This window comes from Haliaeetus leucocephalus, unplaced genomic scaffold, assembly GCF_000737465.1.
Source record: "Haliaeetus leucocephalus isolate CR32 unplaced genomic scaffold, Haliaeetus_leucocephalus-4.0 Scaffold840, whole genome shotgun sequence".
NCBI classification, from domain to species: domain Eukaryota; kingdom Metazoa; phylum Chordata; class Aves; order Accipitriformes; family Accipitridae; genus Haliaeetus; species Haliaeetus leucocephalus.
This window is the reverse complement of record NW_010973276.1, coordinates 3,679,875-3,704,995: the sequence shown is the minus strand read 5'-3', so window position 1 is coordinate 3,704,995 and position 25,121 is coordinate 3,679,875. Positions and strand designations below refer to the sequence as shown.

General features: G+C 40.8%; 3 protein-coding genes across 7 annotated transcripts; all 3 read left to right on the top strand.

Annotated features, from left to right (window-relative positions):
• The first annotated feature begins 37 nt into the window (after positions 1 to 37).
• Positions 38 to 4,324, top strand: GPN3 (GPN-loop GTPase 3). 3 transcript variants are annotated; one of them, XM_010582205.1, is made up of 8 exons: positions 38 to 192; positions 319 to 427; positions 508 to 675; positions 1,130 to 1,254; positions 1,941 to 2,056; positions 2,713 to 2,809; positions 3,345 to 3,473; positions 4,220 to 4,324. In XM_010582205.1, the coding sequence occupies exons 2-8, from the start codon at positions 337 to 339 to the stop codon at positions 4,280 to 4,282; spliced, it is 789 nt and encodes a 262-aa protein (XP_010580507.1). In that variant the 5' UTR covers positions 38 to 192; positions 319 to 336; the 3' UTR covers positions 4,283 to 4,324. The 3 variants fall into 3 exon arrangements, with proteins under 3 accessions (XP_010580507.1, XP_010580506.1, XP_010580508.1); XM_010582204.1 differs by having other exon boundaries at positions 38 to 232; XM_010582206.1 differs by lacking the exon at positions 508 to 675 and having other exon boundaries at positions 38 to 232.
• Positions 4,325 to 7,070: 2,746 nt separating this feature from the next.
• Positions 7,071 to 14,586, top strand: ARPC3 (actin related protein 2/3 complex, subunit 3, 21kDa). Of its 2 annotated transcripts, XM_010582200.1 has the most exons (8): positions 7,121 to 7,206; positions 8,345 to 8,444; positions 9,506 to 9,582; positions 9,866 to 9,934; positions 10,220 to 10,346; positions 10,895 to 10,989; positions 11,772 to 11,875; positions 14,522 to 14,586. In XM_010582200.1, the coding sequence occupies exons 1-7, from the start codon at positions 7,201 to 7,203 to the stop codon at positions 11,832 to 11,834; spliced, it is 537 nt and encodes a 178-aa protein (XP_010580502.1). In that variant the 5' UTR covers positions 7,121 to 7,200; the 3' UTR covers positions 11,835 to 11,875; positions 14,522 to 14,586. The 2 variants fall into 2 exon arrangements, with proteins under 2 accessions (XP_010580501.1, XP_010580502.1); XM_010582199.1 differs by lacking the exon at positions 14,522 to 14,586 and having other exon boundaries at positions 7,071 to 7,206; positions 11,772 to 12,293.
• ANAPC7 (anaphase promoting complex subunit 7) lies at positions 13,429 to 23,150 on the top strand. 2 transcript variants are annotated; one of them, XM_010582201.1, is made up of 11 exons: positions 13,429 to 13,602; positions 14,522 to 14,708; positions 15,204 to 15,323; positions 17,139 to 17,250; positions 17,491 to 17,644; positions 17,753 to 17,895; positions 18,161 to 18,278; positions 18,735 to 18,931; positions 20,247 to 20,471; positions 20,903 to 21,053; positions 21,881 to 23,150. In XM_010582201.1, the coding sequence occupies exons 1-11, from the start codon at positions 13,502 to 13,504 to the stop codon at positions 22,068 to 22,070; spliced, it is 1,698 nt and encodes a 565-aa protein (XP_010580503.1). In that variant the 5' UTR covers positions 13,429 to 13,501; the 3' UTR covers positions 22,071 to 23,150. The 2 variants fall into 2 exon arrangements, with proteins under 2 accessions (XP_010580503.1, XP_010580504.1); XM_010582202.1 differs by lacking the exon at positions 14,522 to 14,708 and having other exon boundaries at positions 13,527 to 13,602.
• The last annotated feature ends 1,971 nt before the right edge of the window (positions 23,151 to 25,121 follow it).

Sequence of the window (25,121 nt, the reverse complement as noted above, 5' to 3'; positions counted from 1 at the left end):
AGGGGCGTGACGGGGAGGGGCGTGACGGGGAGGGGCGTGACGGTGCGCGCGGTTTGAGCCAGCTGTCTCAAGCGTGCGAGCCATAGGCTACCCGGGGCGCGTGACCAGGCGAGCTACGGGGCGCCGGAGCGGCCAGTTACCGCCGCTTCGCCCTTGCGGGGAGGCCGCACGCCCGCCCGCCGCCATGCCGCGGTACGCGCAGCTGGTGATGGGCCCGGCGGGCAGCGGGAAGGTGAGGCCGGGGGGTGGGAGGCGGCGGGGAGGCGACAGCGGCGCGGTCGGTCGGTCGGTGCCTGACGGCCTGCGTGTGCTTTGCAGAGCACGTACTGCGCCACCATGGTGCAGCACTGCGAGGCGCTGGGCCGCGCCGTGCAGGTGGTCAACCTGGACCCGGCGGCCGAGCTCTTCAGCTACCCCGTCATGGCAGGTGAGCGGCGGGAGCGGCGGGAGGCTGCCTGCGGTCACCCTTGGTAAGCGAACGGCACTAAAACCGCCTCGTTGTTCCAGACATCCGTGAGTTAATCGAAGTGGACGACGTCATGGAAGATGAATCCTTAAGGTTTGGTCCCAATGGCGGCTTGGTGTTTTGCATGGAATACTTTGCCAATAACTTTAACTGGCTAGAGGAAAGCCTTGGGCATGTGGAGGATGACTATATATTGTTTGATTGCCCAGGTAAACAAATGTCCATGTTTTGGTATCGTTCTTCATGTGCACTATGAAATTTGCAGTACTTCTGTTCTGTTGGTTGTAATTGTTCACACGTTATTCTTTTTGCATTATTAACAGTTGTCAGAGTCACTTTCAGATGTTTCAGAAGTGGTCCCACGCTAGTCTGGGTGACTGCACTGACATCTGACAGCATCATATGGTGTGGGAACACTATGGCAGCTGCTAACTAACGCTCACTGGAGGTCACGGGAAGAGGAAAACCCTTTTCTTTCTTTTTCCACTTCACCAGTATAAGTTCACCCAAATACAGTCAGAGTTGTCTGAAAAGAAGGAGAATACTTTCTTTATCAGCTTTTATTTATATTAAGTGCAACAGCCCTGTCTATATAATTGATAACTGTGAACTGTTCCTGTTAGCTTCACATTTCTGCGTACTAATATCCTAAGTGTGCCCTAGGTCAGATCGAACTCTATACACATCTGCCAGTGATGAAACAGCTGGTGGAGCAGCTTCAGCAGTGGGAATTCCGCGTCTGTGGAGTTTTTCTTGTGGATTCTCAGTTTATGGTGGAATCTTTTAAGGTATCCATTTGAAATCTGTTGTAAGAGTTAAGATTGATAAAGAACAGGAAATCTGAGCAATTTAGGGAGCTAGGTTTGTTTAGCCAAGAGGGAAGAACTCTAGGCCGGGGGAGGGCTGATTGCTGTCTTCAGCTGCCTCAGACACAGGTTGCAGCAAAGAAAACTCCAGTTGGATATAAAGAAAAAAATCCAGCACTGCAAGAGTGGTCAGGCTGGAACAGGGGCACAGAGAGATTGTGTAGTGTACGTTCATGGAGTTACTCAAAACTTGACTAGGCAAAAGCCCTGAGCAACCTGATCTGACTTTGAAGCTGGCTCTGGTTTGAGCAGTTGTATGAACCAGATAACTTCTAAAAGTCCCTTCCAACCTAAATTTTTCTGTGATTCTGAGAGCTTTCTCAGATCTGGAGAGAGAGCAGACCACTTTCCCTGTCTAGCAGTAAGAATTCCAAGACCGGCTTTGAGTTTTGTAATGGCCTTTTCAGTGGCAGATCCAGATTGGAAGCTCTGGAAATAAGATGGCAGATGGGAAGCTCCGCACCTCCCTTTTCCAACAGAGATAAGGACTCCCCACTTGGCCTCATGTCCATGTTTCATATATTCACTAGATTTGGTCTGTGGTAGAGTGTCCTGCACGTTTGTATTTTTTTCTGTACTTAACTACATCATTTTTCATATTCCTTAAGTTTATCTCTGGAATTCTGGCAGCACTCAGTGCAATGATATCGTTAGAGATTCCACAGATTAACATCATGACCAAAATGGATTTGCTGAGCAAGAAGGCCAAGAAGGAAATAGAAAAGTAAGTTCCAAAAAAATTACTTACTCTGTAGTTTAATATCTGAAGGTGAACTTCACTCAAAGCGTTTCCCACAGTTAAAACATACTTTTGGAATGGAGAAGATGCATTTGTTTTATATCGAACATAGTCTTTAAGTCTGGACCAGATGCTTACAATTTAGTCAGAGACAGAAGGCTAGCTCCATGTTTGTACATGTGTCTGGATTTTTCTGTAAATAATTATCTTGAATCACTTATGTCATTCTGAATGACATTCCAGGGTACTGTACTTCAAAACCTAAACCGGAGGTGATCCTGTCAGTTTTTCTGATACTGAACATACTGAATTACTTATGTGTTACTTTTACATTTGTGCTAAAATTACAAAATTAAAAGTTTTTCCCCGTGGTCTTCCTCAAAGCTTTCTTGACTATACAAGTATATTAGCAAAAAGAAAATAAAAAATGCTTCAGTTGTTTCTACTAGCAGTTGTAATCTGAGACTTTCAAATACTTAAAAAAACTGGTTTTAAACATTTTAAGTTCTCCTGATAGGAAGTTAGTTTATTCAGATCACAGAATGATAAATGGTTTTGGTAGCTGTCTCAAAGCACAATGATTCATTTGCTCTGTGGCCAAGGATTCTTTCAGTGTTAATGATGGCTTTATTTCTTCCCAGGTACTTAGATCCAGATATGTATTCTATGATTGAAGATTCTACAAATATATTGAAAAGCAAAATGTTTAAAAAGCTGACTAAATCTATATGTGGATTGGTAGGTATATTGCATTTTAATGACTACCCCTAAATTTAGTCCTGTATTTATAAACCATACTGTATGGTTGCTGACTTAATTGCTGTTATACATACTGTATGTACCGTAATAATTCTCCCCTCCTCACCCCAAAACTATGTATTTACCTACCAGACTTAATTAACAAAGCCAGGATCTCAAAGATTCTCAGGCACTTGAGCATTTTACTTTTTGCCTGTTTTAACTCAGCTTTTGATTTTTTTCAGATTAGCATAAGATTCTTGATACTAATATTTGGATTGTAGCCACTAAGTTTCCTGTGAATTCTGTTCTGTTATCAATTTTGGAAAGCAGCTTTAGCTACTGTGTAGAAATTAGGACTGATAACCAGGGGTTCTGAGTGGGGAATTGCCACTGATTTGCAGCAGGGATTTAAATGGTATTTTAGCAGTCCAGACAAGGAATATTTAAGTTTGGTTTAAGGAAGGGGCTTAGAGTGATTTGAGAACTAATTTACTGTGTTTTCTTACTAATGCCCTTTGAATCCTTTCTCTAGATTGATGACTATGGTATGGTTCGATTTCTACCTTTTGATCGCTCTGATGAGGAAAGTATAAATATAGTTCTGCAGCACATAGACTTCACCATTCAGTATGGAGAAGATCTTGAATTTAAAGAACCAAAGGTAAGGTACTTCTGATGGTAAGATGAAAATTTAAAAAGGATCCGTAATATCAGTTGTAATATAAATATGTTCTTTGCCTTGCTAATAAATTATTGTCTTAGTATGGTTCAAAATAAGCTATTGTCTTTTAGTGACAATGCTTACATTGTGTTCATTTACTATTACAAAAGTAAAATTCTTTAATATCATCTTGCATATGCAGACTGATCAAATGGTTGTGTTTAAAAGTAATGCTTTGGTTTTCAAAAATAATGGCATTTTAAACTTCAAAGGTCAGAAAGGACCATTAAGATCACTAAGATTTCTTCCTGCATGACTGTTCAAACTCCCCTGGTAATTCCTATGTTGAACCCATGTGTTGTATATGAGACATAGAATTTATTCCTAATCTATCGTGTAAAATACATGATAGAAGACTGCTGTGTTAAAATCTGTTCCAAGCCCGGGACTAGTTTTATTATTCAGCTCATAAATCCTAAGGAACAAGTCCAGTGCTTTTATTCCATTTTTTAATTCAGTTTTGTACTCTTAAGTATGCAGAATACCTGGATCTAGATTTTGACCTATACAATTTTGATAGCTCTAGAAACAGATTGCTTTTCAGAAAGTTGTGCTGCATGTTTTATGGAACCATATTAGAGATTGTTCCTGTTGTGGTTTCTAAAATAAAGCATCACAGAACAGACAATGTACAACAGCCACTAGGGAAAAGTCAGGTTCTACCTTTTTTGTTTTCTTTTTGGCAGGAATGCGAAGAAGATAAATCTGCTCTTGTGGATGAATACTTTCAAGATCATGTGGATGAGTAAAAGCTGTATGTTCAAAAATGGGAGGAAAATACCCTGCTTCTGTTAAAAACAAAAAAAAAGTAAAAGAGAAAAAGAAGTTTAAACATGTAAAAAAAAATCCACACAAAGCTACTTCTGTTTTGTCTGTAAGATAACTAAAATTTATAGTGAAAAGTGAGTTATATGACCTCATAACTATTTTAATAAACATTTTTTATTCTTATGTGTGTGTTATAAAATACATAGGCTAGCATTAGTACCTACCAAAGTTCCCCACATACAGATGTATCTCATTTAAGCATAGGAATGCTTGAACAAAATCTAGTAATTTGCAAAAGAGGCAAAGGCAAATACAAGTATGTTACAGATATTTCTCTCAACTACTGAGTAATTAATTAGTTTCATTATTAGCTGAGAGAAAGAATTGTTCTAAAGGGTGAAAATTGTATTTCATGAACTGAACCTGTATCAGGTGAAGAAATTACTGGCAGCTTCAAAGGGACATCTGGTCAGTGGGTGGTATCTCACCCTTCTTAAAAAACATGAGTATTTTACATTCACTTTGGAAGAGCCCAGGTTTTAAACCTTCTTAAGGCTGGTTTTTGTACAACTTGATGTGACTTTAAGTACTTGATACATTGATAACATCTTGAACACAGCACAACACTTAAATAAAATAAGCTTAAATAGATTTCAGTGATGGTCTTGTGCAGTCACTTTAAAAAGTGTGTTAGTTAATGAACAATTCAGCAACCATTAAGCAAGCTCCTTCTTGTCCTGAATAGAGAACTCATACCCCTACTATGTGACCTATTCAGAGAAGCAAAACTTCAGCCCATTATCTCCAAAGAACATAATCACCTAAGGAAATAAAGGCATGTAAAAACTGTCCTAGGAATTTTTCAGGGAAGTAGCATCAATTTTTGAATTGGATGTAGCTGTTAACAGACTGTTGATAATCAGATAATTCAAGCCATATGTGAAAGTGTACAGCTGAATTTACCCCTCACTGTTTATAGTTCTTTTATATATACAGGTGTTCCTGGGTCGTCTTGAGTGTTTCAAAATATGTTTTATTGCTTCTCCTAAAACATCTTAGACCAATTTATTAGCTGTATTCAGCTAGATTTCAGGATGTGCTTCTCTGCTGCTCATGTCAAAGTATGTATCAACCTTTCCTTTTCCTTAACCCTATGGAATGACATTTACTCATGGTGTCCTTGGATTAAAATATTTATCAAAAAGGGCCTCATGGTTATGAAATGCTAAACATCAGTGAACGCCTATATGTAGGCATATCATGTCTATATATAATACATAGTTCATGTATTAGAAATTAACCCCATCCTCAGAACATACGAGCAGCCAGATATTTCAGTAGAGTAAGAACAATTGATGTCATTTTGTAGGAGCAGCTTGCTTAGTTAGTTGATGTCTGAGTGCAAGGATACCCCTTAATGGAAACCAAATCAAGGATTGAATACTTGGAGGCAACTGCAGTTACCTAAACCTGGGCTATAATAGCAGCTTGGCACCGTTTAGTTTTGTAGTTTCTTGCTTCTAGTCGGGAAGGTGTAATTTTTTTTTTTACTCATCAGTAGGGTTGTTCTTCATGTCTGTTTAAATAAATGGTTAAATTGTCATACAGTTGATAAGGTGCTTATTTTTGAAGTAAAGATCTGCTTTTTCCAAAGCAGAACCAGAAGAGGCAGAGGGGTTCAACAGACCAGCAAATCCTGCACATGTAGAGGAAAAGGGCTCCCCAGAATCCATACGTGGACGTCAGGGAGGATCGCATGGGAACTTTTAAATGGTAACAAAGAAAAAATGGGTAATAAGATGTCACCCAAGAGCTATTAAAAGGGTTTTTCAAAGCCAGGTTTCCAAAAATTGCCAGCCTTATGACCTCTACAAGTCTCGTGATACTCAGCATTCCTAAAACCTTACTCCCAGCTCCAGGCAATTAGTGAATGCTGAGACCTCAGTTTCAAGATAGTCATTGCGGTCACCAGGAAGAGGTGAAAAAAAATCAGCTCTTCAGAGCTTTAAAACATGGGGCCAAAATCCCTGTATATATTTGGGTGTTAATAGTCACGGTGTAGGTTAACCTCATGATGGGGCAAGTCCTTATGCCCACACGGAGCTGATCGCATCACGGCAGGACCTGATCTGGCTGAATTAAACCATGCAAACATTGGGAAAACTTTGGTGGCTTAACTCATCTCCAGACTGGCACATCCTTGGGACGAGTCACGCTTGTGGCGTGACAAAAGGACAAATCCCAGCCCTGCAGTTAGATTATGTTGACTCACCTTCCATAGCTCCTCATTTTTCCTCCCTGACTCATGCCATAAGTCATTTAGCAGGGGACAAATTCAGCATGCTGGGTCACGCAAAAGGTCGTGGCTTGATACTAACAAGAGCGCACACCTTAAAAATATTGCATCCCTCCAAACGCAACACCTTTGGACGCACAGCCAGGTCAGAGCAAGCGATGCGCAGGACTGCTGCAAACACCCAGGAGAGAAAACCGGCTGCGAGCAAAGCATCCCCACCCGCGCTCTTGTCAAGTGCTGACCCTCGCCCGGGACAGGAGCTCGCCTCTGCCAGCGAGGAAGCAAGATGTCAGGGTGGCTGGCACCCAAAAGGGCGGCACGCAGGGTCCAAGAAGGGGTTACCTGCAGCGCCGGCCGCAGCAAAGGCAGAAGGGGGGGAAGAGCAAACAAGCCCCCATCTGAGCGCGCTTTCCAGACCCGCTTGCCCGCGCTGGCCGCGCTCTCGGGGCGGTGCACGCCGCAGGCCTCGGCTCCCGCTTCCCCTCCTCGCACCGCCTCTGCTGCCTCATTTCCTGCAGCGCAGGCAGAGGAGGAAGGTTTGCTGCCAGCTTCTCTCTGCTCCCTCCCTGCCCGGCCCCGCCGAATTACAGCCTGCCCTTCGAGATGCCGGTGAGGGGGGCTTCGCGGCCGGCGCTTGGCTCTGCCCCTTCATGGCGGGGAGAGAGGGCAGCAGGGCTTGGGGCAGAGGGGCCAGGCCGGGGAGGGGGCTTGGGGGGGGGACCTGGGCTGAGGGAAGAGGGCTCTGCTGTCGGGGTCCGGCCACGGGCAGCTGCGTGGGGGAAGAAGAAGGGGCTGCAGAGTGTGGGGAGCCCTGCTGAGAGCAGGGAGTTGCTGTTAATGGGAGGCTGGTGGAAGGCCAGCGCCCTCCTCTTCCTCTTCCTCCTCCTGCCGGGGAGCCGCCCGCAGCCGGGAGGGTGGCAGCGCTCGGCTCCAGCGAGGGAGAGGGTGGTAAAAGCTGTGCTTTGTTCTGGTTTTGTTCACACCACCTTCCTCTGGTTGAAATAAATCGCTTTTCTGTTAGGGGATGCTTTTTACACCACACCACCCCCCCCATTTGGATCCCCCTCTCCCCCCCTGCAAGACCTCGGCTGTGAGGAGGTGAAGGATTCCCAGTGGCCTGGCACGGCACAGTGGGAATGTTTGGAAAGTGCCTAAAAGCAAACTCATCAGTTGTTAAAAGTCGGTTTCCCAGGAATAATCTATCATATGCAGAAAGATTTTTTTTTTTCCCTTAGGCCAGTTTTAGAGTGCACAGAAAGGTCCTTTTCTGAGTGTGTGGATATGTGTTAAGCCTGGCTTTATTTATTATTAGCTAATATTACTAGCTAGACATGGAAATAAAATATAATCTTTTTTAATGGCCAGCTAACTTTCAGTGAACTATGCAGCACCCCATAACTTAGGCCGGAGAGCAGGGCTGTTACCCCCTTGGTGCTGTGCAGAATGGGGTTAGGCAGCCTGGGGATGAAGCAACACCTGCAGACCAGCCGTACCAATTTTATTCTGTCTCCCACCACCGCAACCATAAATGGTGCCAGTGATGATACTTCATGGTCTTCATCAGAATGGCGCTGTGATCTGGTGCTAATTAGAAAACAGCGATTGTTTGTGCAAGGAAAAATTGCTGGAAGCATCACTAATGAACTCGACTGACTCCTCTTTCATGAAGACATGGGGGACACGTGATTGGACATGGAGAGGTTTGTTTTCAGTAGCATTAATAACCAGCCTTCCCCCCTGTCTGTAGGCTTACCACTCAACTTTAATGGACTCCGACACAAAGCTAATTGGGAACATGGCGCTGTTACCCATCAGAAGCCAGTTCAAAGGCCCAGCACCTCGGGAAAGTAAGTTTATAATAATCTCTGAAAACCTGCCTGTATATAGCTCATCATCATCTCACGGTTTGCTCCAAGCCAGCCCTAGCAAGAGTGACGAGAGGAGTCACGGGTTGGAAGTGGAGTGCTTTGCAGTTTATAGAGGAGGAAAAAAGTTCTCAAATACTTAAGTTGTACAAATCGTAGAAAGTAATTATGCACAGATAAATACGCACCGTGCTCCAGCTAAATCAGTTGTTTCTGTAATTAAAGCCTACAGTAACTGTTCTCGTGCTTCCTCCTGTGTCTCACTGTGTTCTTCAGTAGGTTTTGCGGAGGACGTGGCGGTGTGAACCCTCTGCTGTCAGAGGAAGTGGAGGTTTAGCTACAGAGAACTTAGGCTTTGGGTCTGCAGTTGAAGGACAGGCAGCACTTTAGGGTACGGGGATTCAGAAATTGAAATGAAGTTATGGGTATCCCAACAGGGTCCACAGGCATGCTGGTACGGATTCCCCTTTAGCATGTGAGGTAGCACCTCCCAGGCATGTTGTCCCCCGGTAGTGTAGCAGTTCAGTTTGAGAAAGGAAATGTTTCTGGATTTAAGCAGTCTCGGATAGTAGCGAAAGCAGGTGAAAGTCACAACTAAGCTTACCAGTGTGTGGTCTGCTCACCCTTCCTTTTTTCTGAAGCGGATAATGAAGTTTGTCTGATTGTGGTGTTGTCCTTTCTCTAAAAACATTTTTGTGTCCTGAGAAGACTTTTATGCTGTTAAAACTCTGTTGAGTTACTCAACTGGTAGAAAAGTGGGGAACTGCTGAATTGCTGCCGTTTGTGAAGTGAGAAATCATGGGGGAGGAGAAGGGAGTTAAAGCTCCTGCTAAGAGTAGGAAGCTTAAATATTACGGTCTGAGCTCACCAGTGTTTCACACAGCAACAACTGTTTTCTGTTACATAGTGTTGTCATCTGCTTTTTGTAAATGCCAAGGTTTTGCCTTTGCAATAATCCTTATTTATGTATTTCAGTGAGTAAAAGTTACGACCAAATGTAGCGTAATGGTGCACTGTTTAACTCTGTATTTCTTTTTTGTTAGCTAAGGACACAGATATTATAGATGAAGCCATCTACTACTTCAAAGCTAATGTTTTCTTCAAAAATTATGAAATTAAGGTAATTTTTTGAGATACTGTGCATATAGTAGTTTTTTGGAGGGTTGGTGCTGTGAATATACATTTATTTTCAATGAAGTAATTCTGCTAGATAACAAAAACTCCTCTTCCTCCCACTTAATTTTTAAAGTTGGGTAAATGTCATGAATTGCAAGTCCCTCTCTCCTGGGGAAATTATAGGCCAAAATGTCTTGAACTTATTCTTCTTTCAAACTTTTATCAGTTGCATAAAGTCTCCCTTAATCTAAGAGTGGCTGGGCTCTGTGCTTGCTCTTGTTTTGCAGAATGAGGCTGACAGAACGCTGATCTACGTAACCCTCTACATTTCTGAGTGCTTGAAAAAGCTGCAAAAGGTAAGAAAAGTAAATTTCTGTGCAGGAGGGACACTCAGTCTGTTCTGGGGATTGTACTCAGGGAAGGGTTTGCTGATATTCTCCTCCCAGTGGCACAAATAACCTTGTTCACCCCAGTCTTAGCTGTCAGAGCCACAGATACTCCAAGGCTGTGGATCTCCGAAGAGATGCTGTGTTGCTATTCTTGATGGGTTTTTATGTGTTACAGATGGTAAAATATTTGAGTTTAATGCTCCATCAGTTTTGTTTATAACTGTTAATCCATTGTTTGCCTGGTTCTTGCAGTGTAACTCCAAAGGCCAAGGAGAGAAAGAAATGTACACACTAGGAATCACTAACTTCCCAATTCCTGGGGAGCCTGGCTTTCCACTTAATGCCATTTATGCCAAACCTGCCAACAAGCAGGAGGAAGGTAAGGCTAATCCAGGACCTCTGAAGGCTTCCTTGGGCTCATTCTTTACTAGCTGCTTTTTTGTGACTGCAACTAGAAAAATTACTGTTAAAACTGAATCTTCTAAATCTGCAGTTCTGTCTTCTGAGGGCAGCAGAAGCTGGATTTTCTGGCCTCGGGGGCCTAGTGATTCCCCTGGATCCACAGATCCAACAGAACAAATTAATAGGGGTCTGAGTCTGCCTTTTGCGTCAACATAATCACTAGATAAACCCTGTAATGGGGCCCAAGCCAACTGCTGCACTGGCAGAATAGGAAGCCCACAATAATGAGCAAAGGTAACTGAGAGAAGAAAACAGTTTGGATGATCCTTTTTACTGGTACAAATAGCATAAAAATCCCAAGTATGGCTGTAAATTGAGCAAAGCAACTCAGCCAGCCGACAAATACCTGCAGATGTGAAAACTCACTTTCTGCTTTCAGCAGTGATATCTGATGCTTCCCTGTTAAATTCAGTTTGACTTGGTGCTGCCTCAGTTTATGCTGGTTTTTCCTGTGCTGTGTTTCAGAGGTGATGAGGGCCTACCTGCAGCAGCTGAGGCAAGAAACTGGTCTTCGCCTTTGTGAAAAAGTATTTGATCCTCAAAGTGACAAGCCTAGTAAGGTAAGGGTTTAGTGCGATCATCACAGATTTAATGAGAGGCTTGGTGTGGTTTTTTCAGAAATATGTGGAGAGAAGTGAGATGATGGGGTAGGTGTGGGTAACTTCGGTGCAAGCTTCACTGGTTTTACGTGGCTAGTGAAATAGCAGGCTGCAAGTTATCAATAAATTTAATCTGTAATGTGGTAAGACAGCGAATGCCAATTTGGGTTACTTTAAAAAGCAGGACAGTAATAAGTGGTGTCTGGTTCAACTCTTCAAAGTATTGCACATGTGCTGTTGGCTGGGTTTTCAAATGGAAATTCACAGGCATGAGAGACGCTGTTTATCTTCCCAGGAGGTTCTGATTTGATAGCTTCTTTGAAGTAGACCATTCTGCCTCATACCCAGATTAACAAAAATAGCTAATCAATGAATGAATTGCCTCCTGACTGATCATATGTTTCATGTGCAAATGTGACTGCATTTAGTATTGAAATTACTTAGGCTACAAGTCTAGTGTTTATAATTATACTGGAATAAGCAGTAAAAATAAAATAATAGAAATAAGAGAAGGTAGAATGTCCAGCTTTAATTCAAAGTCCTATATTATAAATTCATTGGGTCCACTCCTGTCCTCTTGTTCACCTAAATTCCAGTAGAAACCGGTGTGGAAAACTGTATGTGCAAAACTGGAGCCTTGACACTTGTTATTTGTCAGAGGTTGAATACTTTGAAGTCACTATTTGGTTTATTGCATGGAAACCGCTTTTGCGTATTTTCTGACTTTGTACTTCCTTCTGCAGTGGTGGATCTGCTTTGTGAAGAGACAGTTCATGAACAAGAGTCTGTCAGGTCCTGGGCAGTGAAGAGGCAAAGTAGCAGCAACATTAAGCATTTCCACAGCAAGGTGTTTAAGTATTTTGCCTTTGTTTTGGATACATTTTGTACCAAGAAAGAATTAAGTGTTTATGAAGAAAAAAAACCAACAAACCAGTCAATGAGGGATAGAGGGAGGGAGAGCAAAAAGATAATTTGAGTAGCGTAAGCAAATATTATTAAGCTGGTGCTTAATAAGTGATTTCTAACATGCTGTTTCAGATGCAAGCTGCTTTATTATCAGTGGCTACAGCTAGCATTTAAAACAGGGCTTGTATTTAAGAGAAGAAATGGGCTTACCTGTGGGGTAGGGGGAGCTGTGTAATTGCTCTACTGGCTAGAGTCTCAGCATCGTATGTCCACGGAAAACATACCTCTCACGCTGTGTTGTCAAGTGCAGTGATTTTTACCTTGTTTTCAATAAACTTAGCTTGTAATGAATGTGGTAACTACTTTATGTCTCATGGATAGCCTTCAAACAAATCAGAGATATTTTTTTTTGTGAAAAGACCATCATTATTGTGTAATGGTAACCAGAAGGAAGTGAATCATTCCCACTGAAGATGAGATTAATACAGGAGCTGTAGTTTGCGGCAATGTACCTAGTTATTCAGCAGGTCTGCCTTTGCAGAGCAGCGCTCCATTGTACTAAAATGCCTTCAAAGGGTAATGCAGGCAGATTACATACAGCTTAGTCTGAGGCTGCCTTTGTGATGGCAGATTCAGTCAAACACAACCATCACAAGATGCTGTGACTGTTTTGATCAGTCAGATGACTTCTTGAAGACCTGCAAATCCAAGTTCCATTTATTCCGAATTGTCTGTTTCCTTCTTTGCAATGCTTGTTTTCCTGTCACCACACAGCACCAACAGTGTTCTGTTGCTTAAGTCCAGTGCTAGTAACGTTTTGCTGCTTGGCATGCTTGGCTTTTGAGAGGTGTATTCCTCTGCAGGCAGTAGTGATGGCGTGTTCAAACTGAAAGCTCCCACCGATTTGATTTGTAGTAGTAGTAATAGAAGGATAGCCATGTTTTGCATTCTTTTTGTAATAAAGGGGAAAAAAAAATTCATCTCTCCTTTCAGTCTATGCCTTGTAGTTAACGGCAGCCCTAGTGAGGCGTTTCCCCTGATTGTGGCCCAGAAGAAATCTACGTTTTGAAGGGTCTTTCTTCTCAATCACCTACTTTTATAGGCAGGAGCTTCGTTATCTCCAATACCTGTCACATTTAGCTGCCGCAGCCAGCAGATAATAAAGTCTCAGGAAAAAAAGGACCAGACTCAAGTGCTGTGCAGGCACAGGGAGTGCGTCTCTTCCATAAAACGACCCTGAGCCCCGAAGGGACTGCTCCAACCCTGTGTAAAAGGCCGCCGACTCCTAACGCCCCCCCGCTCCCTCAGCTGTCAACGACGCCTCTTCCGCCCCGACGCTGCGCAGGCGCGGGGCTGCCGGGGGCCTGGCGCGGCGCGCACCGTCCCGGGCTGCCCTTCCTCCCGCCTGTCGGGCCGCTCGTCGGCCATGAAGGCAGTGTCGCGGGCGCCTGTAGGCGGCGGCGCGCGAGGACCCCCCGGTGGCGCCATTTTGGAGTGCCGGCGGGCGGCGGCGTTGTCTGCTTCTTTGCCGTCTGTTCCTTCGGCTCCGCGGTTTTCCGCCGCCGGTATGAGCGTGGTGGAGCATGTACGAGAGATGGCATCCGCCGGGCTGCACTCGAACGTGCGGCTCCTCAGCGGGCTTCTCCTCACGATGAGCGGCAATAACCCGTGAGTGGCCCTCCCGGGGGAGGGCGCGCCGGCTGGCTGCGGGCTGACAGGACCGGTGGTGCTGAGGGAGAGGTCAGGCGGGACCTCGCAGGGTGGCGGGGGGGAAGGAAGGGGGCTCGCTGTTGGAGCTGTCCGTCCTGCCGGGCTTTGCGGTGCGGGCCCCCGGCTCCTGTCCCCGGCCCTGTCAGCTCGCCTTTGTCCGGGGTTCAGCATGAGCAGCGCAGCCCGTACCCTTCGGGGTACACGGTACAACATGAGCGTCTTGGGAGAGGTGGAGCGATTTTCTCCTTCCAGGGGTGCCCTGTGTAGGTCAGGGCTTTTCCCCCGACTCGAAGTGATTCCCTTTATTTTTCAGGGCTTTGCTGTAAGGCGTTGTTTTACATTTTGGATGGGTTTTGACATACTAATTGAAGCCACAATCCCTTTCTGAAACCCTTAGCTCTTCAACACTTCTGCAAACATACTGGAAGTGTTATAAATGCCGTTTGTAAAATGTAGGAACATGTGGATTAGGACCAGGATAGCTGTATAATAAGCTGGGTTGCCTTGTAAGCTTGAGTCCATTCAAACAAAATGTCCTTTAATGGACATTGACAATTTGTGGTTTGTTATGGGGAGGATGGGGGCTGCTCCATTATGGAAAGCAGTGGCCAAGCAGCTAAACATAAGATGTTACTGATGACCTGTCAGGAGTGGCTGTTACATTTGTTTGTATGCAGATAAAAGAAATGGGTGAGATAATCCCTTTGTGAGGAGGTAGTACCTGTTACCCAAGGGCCCTTCCAGTGTAGTAAGGAAGCAGCAGCAGCAACTGGAAGTTGAAGCCAGACAAACAAAAGCTGCAAATACTTTGGATCTGTAAGGCTTTCATTCTTATGCAGTTAGCTGATCTCAGCATTTCTGTTTGCATTTCTTCTAGGGAACTGTTTTCACCATCTCAGAAATACCAGCTCCTTGTATACCATGCAGACTCTCTCTTCCATGATAAAGAATATAGAAATGCTGTAAGTAAGTATACAATGGCCTTGCAGCAGAAAAAAGCATTAAGTAAAACTTCAAAAGTAAGACCTTCTACTGGGAATGCTGCATCAACTCCCCAAAGCCAGGTATTTAAAAATTGACTAATGTGCTGCATAAAGCGATCACGTTGCCCCTTACAATTAATGTTGCTGACTCAATATTCATAAAATCATAGAATCATTTAGGTTGGAAAAGACCTTAAGATCATCAAGTCCAACCGTTTAACCTAACACTACCAAAGTCCACCACTAAACCATGTCCCTAAGCAACACATCTACATGTCTTTTACATACCTTAGATTGTGGATTTATCATGTCAAATAAACCTGACATTTAAGGCTAATTTGTTTTGAAAATATCAGTGGTTTTTTCTAATGCAAAACTTAATACGTTCTCGAACATGAGATTTTTCTGTATGTGTAGTTCATGCTTTTCATTTGAAGACAGGAGCTTATGAGTTAGCAGTAGGTTGCGTTGTTAACTTTCTTGCACTAGATTTTTTTTAACATAGTTTAAGTGTTTAATGAAGACAAATTTTTTTACCTGACTAAACCAGCATTGTACTTAAATATTTTTTTTCAGTGTTTACCATCAGAAATTGAAGTGAAATACAAAATGGCTGAATGTTACACAATGCTGAAGCAAGATAAAGATGCCATTGCTATTCTGGATGGGATTCCTTCCAGACAGAGGACCCCAAAGGTTAGTTCTGGCAGACATTCATCACAAGTCCTTGGTCAGTCTATCTTGAATCTGTAGGCCAGCATCTGGTCAAAAATGAATGTAGCCTGTAGGTATAATGGCATTGCGTCTTGGTATTTGCTTTTGTATTAGTTAAATGTTGTTTGGAAACACTTCCTCATGTTTAAATTAGTTTAGTTTATTTGGCCTTTTTTCTTTAAAATCAGACAAATTTTTTATTCCCTCTGTTAGAAGGAATTCAGAAACAGTGAAAAGAGTTAAATGTTTCTGTGCCTCTTTATTAATTCATGTGAATTACTTGGTTAACTCTTTAGTACTGCACACAGACGGTACAGGATTGTGCTTGTGTACAAGGATGTAGAAACACTTTTTTTTTTTATTCTAGAAGTTTGCGAAGTATTTGTATATCCATACATAAGGCTTGAAATCTGTATCATCCATTCAATAGTTCTTCTTTGCATGTTATCATGAATAGTTTTCATGGGGCAAAGAATAATGGCTGTTCTAAACAAAAGCATCTACCAGGAGAAAAATTTATGTGATTGCAAACAGCTGAGTTACTGCAAGTTAGTAAGCAATTGCCAGACACCTGACTGAATAATCTTCTGCAGTTCTGAGTCAAACATGTGAATGTGAGAGCCAAAGCAATTGTTTAAATTAATGTACTTTGCCTGGCTGTAACCACAAAGTGGAGTCCTAGTCTCTGTGGAAGAGTTGTGTATCACTGGACAGGAAAGGCACGCTGTCACCTGCTCAAGCTGGAGGGGAGACTTGTAGCTTAGTTGTCTCACAAGGTTGACTGTTCTGTGGTGTCTTCACTATTAGCCAGTCAACATAACTTGCTAAATTGTGATTGCTCAAACTGAGCAAGTGTTTTAATATACTCTTGAACTCAGAATGTGTATGGAATGGCACTTCACGTCTTATTGTATAGTTTGAGCAATGTGAGATCCTTGAACGGCCGAAGACTTTGGCAAGTAGAAGGAATGCCAGTGCTCCATCTTTTAAAATCTTTTCATCCTTTTTAGTAACAGTTTAGATAATGTTAAATATTTAGATCCCATTGTGGTCTGCAGTGTCAAATACGTTGAGTCTTTGCTTGCTGGCTTTATTATGTCATAAGGGCTTAAAAGATTAATGAGCACATCAGGTCAATCAACTATGTTTCATGTTAACAGTATTCCTGTAGTGTGCTAACAGTGTACATGGCTTAGACTCTAGTAACGTCAAAGTGTTCTGTTCAAAGACCAACTTATGGAACAGAAAAAGAAGAAAAGATTGAGAAAAGCAAACTTTTTACCTATACACACTAATAAAATAAAGTATTGTAGCAGAAACCAGCTACTTTTGTTGTGTAGAGCTCAAATAATTTCTGTTCTTTTATCAATTGTGACTTCATTCAGAAGCTAAATAGAAACTTTCTCTGCCTTCCTAAGCTAATTCTCTCAAAGACTTCCATTGATATGGAGAGATCAACTGAAAGAAGGCTAATGTAATGGATATACAGGTCCCTCTTGGCATCCTATATAAACGCTTGCCCATCTTTTGACTTCTTGTGTGCAAAACAGTGAGATTTCAAGATGCACTATGCAAACACAAAAGAATGTAACTTTTATCTTTGGACTCAGCAAGGAGCAACAGTTTTAATTTTATACTATATGCTACTACAGTGTTCTCGGAAGAAGAGCAGGTAATTTTATCTCCTTCCCAGAACAGGAGGGAGGGAGGCAGGCATGCTTGAAGACAAAGTTGTGACCTTTTCTTAGATTTCTCCTTTCTCATACTTGAATCTACCAACATTTCTATTGCTTGTAGATCAATATGATGTTGGCCAATCTGTACAAGAAAGCAGGTCAAGAACGCTCATCTGTTACGAGCTACAAAGAAGTACTAAGGCAGTGCCCTTTAGCACTTGATGCCATACTAGGTACGTGTCTGCACACTTGGTATTTCAGTATTAAACAGTATTATAATTTGAATTATGCTTGGGACTAGGTAACTGTCTTGCATTTGCATGTAATATGTAATGCCTACGTTATGCAAAAGCATTGTAACAAGTTCCTTGTTTATGCTTGTCAAAGGATGGAGTTTCTTGTCTTCAGACAATTAATTTGTATTAATAGTAGTTTACGGTGGCTGAAATTGATGTATATACCATTCTGAATAGGCTTGCTCTCGCTGTCGGTGAAAGGTGCAGAAGTGGCCTCCATGACAATCAATGTAATTCAGAGTATTCCTAACTTGGATTGGCTTTCCGTGTGGATCAAGGCATATGCTTTTGTCCATACTGGAGATAATACAAGAGCAATAAACACCATTTGGTAAGAGTTCAAAGAGCATGATGTAATCAAATAATATTTTAATATTTATATATAATTATACTTACAATGGCACTATATAAATAACAGGCATTTTTTTTCCTCTTAAAGCTCTTTAGAGAAAAAGTCATTACTGAGGGATAATGTAGACTTACTGGGGAGCTTAGCAGACCTGTATTTCAGAGCTGGAGATAATAAAAACTCTATTCTAAAATTTGAACAAGCACAAATGTTGGATCCTTACCTAATAAAAGGTGAGTAAATCCTGAAAGAAAGTTTACCTAGTGTAACGATGTGATGAGTAACTTTAGAGTAGCAGCTGCATGCAATCAAGCATGCAGTGGAATGTTGTATGTTGTTGTACCCGGCTTTCAATTTAGAATTTACATTCAGAAGCTCTGTATCTTGAACAGTTACTGGTAGTTGCACAGTGTAAAGTAGGTGTTTGTGGTTTTGTTTTTGTTTTTTTGTTTTGAGAATGAGCTTTCCATTTCTTGATGATTGATCTTCAAACTTTAGGAATGGATGTATATGGTTATTTATTGGCACGTGAAGGTCGACTAGAGGATGTGGAGAACTTGGGCTGCCGTCTCTTCAATATTTCTGATCAACATGCGGAACCCTGGGTGGTATCTGGGTAAGTTGTTTTCTTTCCTTTCTTACCTCAGCTCTTGATTTGCTGCATGCGGTGGATTACAGTTGATACAGTGGATTCGGCTTTTTTGTTCAGAAGCTGCTTTTATATCCTATCTATTCTGTCCTTGGGGTAACTTCAATTAGCTATCCATAAATATCTATTTTGGTTGTTTTCTGTATGTTTAAATCTATTAGAGTTACCACACCTCTGCAATAATAATGATATATTAAATAGCTGTAAAAGTTAATCTTCATACTGCCTTTTTTTTTAAACTCCTGAAGAGTTGTTTTTTTCCTGAACATAAATTCTTAACTTCAAATGCAAGAAGTTCAACAGTTGCCTGTAATTTCTTTTTTTTTTTACTACTTTTTTTTTTTCTTCTGCTTTTAAACCTCTATGAACGTGCACTGGCACCACAGGCAGTACATGTTTACAATCTCTCTTGTCTTTCCATAGGTGTCACAGTTTCTACAGTAAACGATACTCTCGTGCCTTATATTTAGGAGCCAAAGCTATCCAGCTTAATAGTAACAGTGTTCAAGCTCTCCTGCTGAAAGGAGCTGCTCTTAGGAATATGGGCCGAGTACAAGAAGCAATTATACACTTCCGTGAAGCAATACGCCTTGCGCCTTGCAGGCTGGATTGCTATGAAGGTGGGTGAAGTTAAGCTACTCACATGTACAGTACTGGGTTTGTGTGAAAGTTGGTGTCATGATGGTGATGGTTAGGCAAGGGAATAGGCAGGAGTTCTTTTCTCCTGCTGACTTCCTAGTAAATAAATTATTATTACCCGAAAACCTATAAAGCTCTGCTGGAAGTGGTCAGATGAGGGATACTAGAGAATGCATGTATTTCTAAGAATGATTTTCAAAAAGGACTTTTTTTGTTGTTTTTTGTTTTGTTTAATCTCTGTATAAACAGACTTGGGTGTTTTGAGCAGATCACTCTTGGATGATGACATTAACTGTATGGTTAGTTCCACTGGGGGCGTCATTTTGTCATACTTTTGTCATGTGTATTTAAATCTTGTTGATCTTGGCAGCAGCTTCAAGTAAATAGTGAGTCATGAAGAGTCCAGGTGAAGTATTAATATTTCAGTACTGGAATTGGACAAAAATCTTAGATTAGGTATACTTAGGGGTTTTTTTTGGTTTTGGTTTGTTTTTTTTTAGTACCTCCCCATAAATAAAAGTGATTAAGTCAATTATCTGTAGAATGGATATGTTAAAATGTAGGCTTATGAAAATATACAAAAGCATTGTATGAGAGGTGTTAAACCTTGCACCAGTTTGTAATATGGTGACGCGTTCTAGGGTCTATTCTCTTAGGATTTCCTGGTTCTCAGATTTTTTTTTCAGTGGTACTTGTCTGTCTTCTGTGCAATTATTGGTTAAGTAAAAGCAAACTGGTTGTGCTGTAATACTTAGCAGTGAAATTTTGAGTGGGTTTGTTGTTTTTTTTTAATTCAAAATGGAGAGCGGTAATCTGATTCTCCTGGCTTTTCCAGTTCCATATATTGTACTTTGTGGTGGGCACAGTGCTGTAGATTCCCTGCTAAAGTGAAAGGCATGCATTTAGAAGTACTGTAATGCAGTTTTATATTTGCTTGAATACTTTTGCTTCTCTTGCAATTAAGGAAGAATTGTGTTAACATGTCACAACTTAGTCTTTTGTCAGATGTTGGTCCTGGGAGATGGTCATCCATCTCCCTTTGTCTTAGGTTCCCTGTAGAGCTCTGTGCCATTTTAATATTTGTGTCCAAATTTCCCTATTTGCATGTTTCTTTGACATCTTTGTACTTTAAAAAATGTTGGGTATAGCGTCACTTTCTCAATTGCAATTTGTATTTGCTTATTGGAGTGTCAGGTGTTTGGAGTCCAAGTGCTACTAAGTGCAATTAATTGAGGAGGGGTGAGTGTCTGTAGTGCTAACTCAGAAGCGGAATTGTTTTCCTTTTTATATCATCAGGTCTCATCGAATGTTACCTAGCATCCAACAGCATCCGTGAAGCTATGGTAATGGCAAATAATGTGTATAAAACTCTGGGAGCAAATGCACAGACACTCACTCTATTAGCGACAGTCTGTCTCGAAGACCCAGTCACGCAGGAAAAAGCAAAAACATTATTGGACAAAGCGCTAACGCAAAGACCTGATTACATTAAAGCTGTGGTAAAGAAAGCAGAACTTCTTAGTAAGTTCCTTTTTTTCTCCCATGTCGACTTACTTAAAGCATACTGTTTTACATGGAAGAGTGTTCTGCAGCCTCATTGATGTGAAGAATATAATAGTGATGTTACAGCCCAGGGATTTATCAGTTCTGTCCTGAAGGAAGAATCATGGTAATTAATTTCATCTAGCAACTGATATTACACCAGCACTTAAAACAATTGCAGACAAAATGTTTTGACTTCAAAGTATATGTAATTGTGAGTGTAGTGGTTGTTGCAATAAAAAGCCATCGTTCAGAGTTAATCTTGCAAAAAGTGTATCACTACTATCCCCCATGCTGACAGTTCTGAAGGAAGAAATAATCTTGTGTTGTGATAGCTCTTTGTGTACACTCTGACTTCTTAGAGATTTATCTAAACTATTAATTAAAACTGTAGTTTTGCATATAAACAGGTAGAGAACAAAAGTATGAAGATGGAATTGCTTTGCTGAGGAATGCACTGGCTAATCAGAGTGATTGTGTTCTGCACCGAATACTGGGAGACTTTCTTGTAGCTGTCAACGAATATCAGGAAGCAATGGACCAGTACAGTATTGCCCTAAGGTAAAGCAGAGACTCTGAGATTGCAGTATATTAATAAGAACCAAGACTAAGTAAAAAGTTGAGCTGCTAATTGATTAGGATGTGCATCAGAGGTAGCTTTGTATCATTCTTCCTTCAAACAAACAAAAACATACCAATGATGTCCTGTTAATGAATTTGTTGGTCATAAGGCTTTGAACTGAGAAGTGCAAAATTTAGGAACTGCATGAATGCTAAACATGTCACTAGGCATGTGATTCCTTGACTAGCGAAAGGATTAAGGTATGGATTTATTTATAGTTACTATATAGTCATGCATCTTTTAGACTAGAAGGTGCTATATAACAATGAGCTATTAAGTAAATTTAAATAGTGTGATTCAATTTAACGTAACCTAACTGTTATTTTTAGGGTTTTACCACGTTAAATGTTAGCATGTTTTGATTTCAACAAGTTAAACTTACCTTAAATCTAGCACACTGTGTCCACTATAAACCTATGTATCTTAAATGTCAGCTGATTTTGCTTGCATATAATATGTTTAGTCATAGTCATTTAAATTTTTTACTGCTTTTATGTTACTTTATAATTAGTATTGTCTGGATGAGTGTGATGTTTAGATAAGTGCATTCTTGGGGATCAAAAGTGTTTTATATAAACATTTAATACTCAGTGTTATGGTCAGCCTAAGGTGAAGTTGCATCATCTACTAAATTGAACTTCTTGATGATGTTAAATAGGAAGTGCAGACAAGAAGATGAGATTTTTTTTTTTTCCCCCTTTCCCCCCCAAATATAAGAAGAAAAAAAAGTTTTAGGACAATGCTTTCTTTTTCTTATTTTCCTCAGCTTGGATCCGAATGATCAGAAGTCACTAGAAGGAATGCAGAAAATGGAAAAAGAGGAAAGTCCAACAGATGCAACCCAGGAAGAAGATGTGGATGATATGGAGGGAAGTGGAGAAGAAGGGGACTTGGAAGGCAGTGACAGTGAAGCAGCTCAGTGGGCAGATCAAGAACAGTGGTTTGGCATGCAGTAAAGGCCTCTCATCCTGCTGCTTGTTTTGGCACTTGAACATACCACTAGGGCCGTTCTTTGAAGAACACAAACTATGATTTTTGCAGTAACAAAGGACTTTTTTTTCTTCTTTTTTTTTTTTCTTCTTTTTTTTTTTTTTAAATAGACTTTGAAACCATTTAATAGTTCTATGCATCTCAATGCCATGAAGATTATTGATGCTTCTTATTTATTAAGTGTAAGGGACTAACTGTGTTGGAGGTTATTTGCAACTTTCATTTCAAAAAAGTCCTGCTAAAACTAAAAACATTAGAATCTGAAGTGTGTAATAAGCCTGTTTATGATGAAAACAATGTCTAAATTCTGTCCAAGGCTAAGTGTGCTTGATCGATTTGTAAATACAGTGGTTTGTACTCCTTTGTGGAAAAGGTCTTCCTCTCTTGTTTGTATGCTACCATTTGGGCTCACGCTCCTGTTGAAGTCTGGAGGAGTTGCTTGGGTGTGGCTGAAAGCAGCACTTTTCTCTTGCTGTGGTTGTTGAATTAATTTGTCTGTTTATAAGACATTACATGTGCTGTAAAGGAGAAGTTTGGTACGCTAGGCAACTTTGACTTACAGGACGCTTTTGTAAGCTGACTGATTTCTGTGTGTACAGAACTGAGCCAGTGTTGGAGAATTACAGTCATTTCCTCAGTCCTTACTAAACCCTGTAATCACTTAAAGACTGTACATGAACATTTATTTTTAAATGCAGTTTAGTTTTATTTCAGTATGTTACTAAAAGGTTTTACAGCGGTGACTCAAAGCACTTCACATTCTGTATACAGCACTGACATTTAAAATGATATAAAAAGAATTCATGCCTTTTCACTTGCATTGCTGTAGAAATGTTAAATTATTCAAACACACATATTGTCTTGTTTTTGCCATGTTTATACACTTCATGTTTTTGTCAGGTAATATTTGAATTCATGTGTTTTCCCTCACCTTTTGAAGCAAAGTTGCATTGCTTCATGTACGAATTCTCAACATCGGTCTTTGAAGGGTGAACTTCTTTGTGTAATCTAGAAACTGTTTCAGTTCTGTGGGCTTGATGTGTGGGAGGAGGAATTACTTCTTGCTCTTATTTTTCTTATAGTTCTGATTTCCTTACTTTTTACTAAAACATGCATTTTTATATTGGCAATTTGATTCCTTTTGTATTTATTCTGTTACAACAGGTATGCTGCAGCACACAGACTTTTTTACAAAGCTAAAAAATAGTTTTGAGTATCAGTTGGAGGAAAAATGGCTATTTGATACAAATACATGACATGGAGAACAAGCTTCCCCCTAGTTGCAGATGTATAATGCAGATAATGGTGGAATATCTTTCCTTCTGTATGTGCATTATATCAATTAGAAAAATGCACAACAAAAAGAATAGGCAGATTACTTCTATTATCGTCCATTTTGGAAATACTTCAGTATGTCACATCTTGGAAAGGAGGAGTCTAATAGTTTATCCATTTGAAAAAAGAAAACAGCTGGGTATCTCTTCTCTGGAATTTTGTGGGCTTTAGACTTTCCAAAATATCAAATTGAATCACAGTTATTTGAAGACTTTATGGGAAGAACAGAAAAGCATGTGCTGCTGTCTTAGTTATTGAATTGGCATAAGCTATTACTGCTCTTTCATTAAACAAATACACCAAGTGGCTGTATTTCCGTAAGAGCGAACATTTTGTTAATTGCATTCTGGCAGATGAGAGGCCTGCTCCTGTTCTTCTCTTGTGAAGAATCTGTTTATACCATTGCTGTGTGGTGCAGTGAATAGATTTCAGCTCATTGCACGCCTTTCAGAACAGAAGGAAATATACATGTACAAGCAAATTCAAAGCATCTCTTTTGTAAAAAAAACTAACTAACTGCTTTGTTTTCTCTTCACACTCGAGCATTCATCGGCTTGTATTCTGCATCTGAAAGTTGGGTAGCTTCATTAGCTTTCTAGTTGTATTCCAAACCTCTGTTGTGGATGAAAGAATGGAGTTCTGGATGTTATTAAACTAACGAAAGGACACATTTAATTTTGCTGAGAGAAGTGTGTGAGGTTATGTGATGTATATTTTGCAAGCTGCTCAGGCATTTTATTCTAATGATTCCTTTAAATGGGTCGTTAATTGCAGATGAAAACCACTGGCTTTACACATTCCTCTGAAACATTTGCATTGAATAGGAAATCGGAGAACCACAGTTTTACTAAAACCATTCTGTAGTATGTTTGTAGATAATCTGATAATCTTTCCTTTTAGAACAGAAGGGAAGCTAAAACTACTTCAAGATGAGTGTGCTGTAAAGAAAACATTAGCGCGCTTATGTGCAGCTTTAGCAAACCAAGTCCAGGTATGCTTAAGAACACCTAAAGGTAGCTGTCAAAATAGAGTTGTTTCCTCGGTGCTTTGTTTTTCTGAGAACTTGGCTCCTTATTGAAAGTGAAAAGTTCATTTGGATCCTGCAAATAATCCCTCTGTAAGTACCTGATGTATTGGGGTTGTAGAACTTACGTATAGTCTTTGCTAATATTTGTACAGTAAGCAAGTGAGGAACTTTAAGATGCCATACATGTCGAGTGCATTTGAGATTATATAGATAAATTTAGCACAAGCTTCAGAATTCTAGAGGGATTCTTCTTGCCTATTAATGAGCCTTCATTAGTGCTCTAATTTTAGAATGTGATCTCTGGTTTTGCTGAGATCTTGTACTCTCAGTTACTGGCATTCTAGTTCAGGGAATATAACAATTAGCCCATAATAAGCAGCTGACCTCATTCCATCCCTTAATCATGCGCTGTGCACCTTAGAAGAAAAGATCATAAAGCCAAAACCTGAAGTTCAGACTGTGTCAAATCCGTGATGGAAGCTCCCCAAAGTGAAGCAGTTTGTAGCTGAGGCAAGAAAGCTGTTGCCATCCAGTTGTATTGTACAGCGGTGGTGTGTCTGCAAGTGCTAGTCTCTGGGGCTGGGTAAAGATAAGAGTGCCCATGGTTGTTTGAAATACTGAATTTAAATCACAGATGTCATTAGTAAGTTTTATT

Coding starts and splice junctions, on each gene's coding strand:
- GPN3 (XM_010582204.1), top strand. CDS start 185: ATGCCGCGGTACGCGCAGCTGGTGATGGGCCCGGCGGGCAGCGGGAAG. Junction 676..1,129: donor TATATTGTTTGATTGCCCAG/GTAAACAAATGT, acceptor AGTGTGCCCTAG/GTCAGATCGAACTCTATACA. Junction 2,810..3,344: donor CTAAATCTATATGTGGATTG/GTAGGTATATTG, acceptor TCCTTTCTCTAG/ATTGATGACTATGGTATGGT.
- ARPC3 (XM_010582200.1), top strand. Junction 9,935..10,219: donor GCTTGAAAAAGCTGCAAAAG/GTAAGAAAAGTA, acceptor TGGTTCTTGCAG/TGTAACTCCAAAGGCCAAGG. Junction 10,990..11,771: donor AAAGTGACAAGCCTAGTAAG/GTAAGGGTTTAG, acceptor TTCCTTCTGCAG/TGGTGGATCTGCTTTGTGAA.
- ANAPC7 (XM_010582201.1), top strand. CDS start 13,502: ATGAGCGTGGTGGAGCATGTACGAGAGATGGCATCCGCCGGGCTGCAC. Junction 14,709..15,203: donor CATCAACTCCCCAAAGCCAG/GTATTTAAAAAT, acceptor ATTTTTTTTCAG/TGTTTACCATCAGAAATTGA. Junction 20,472..20,902: donor AAAGAAAGCAGAACTTCTTA/GTAAGTTCCTTT, acceptor GCATATAAACAG/GTAGAGAACAAAAGTATGAA.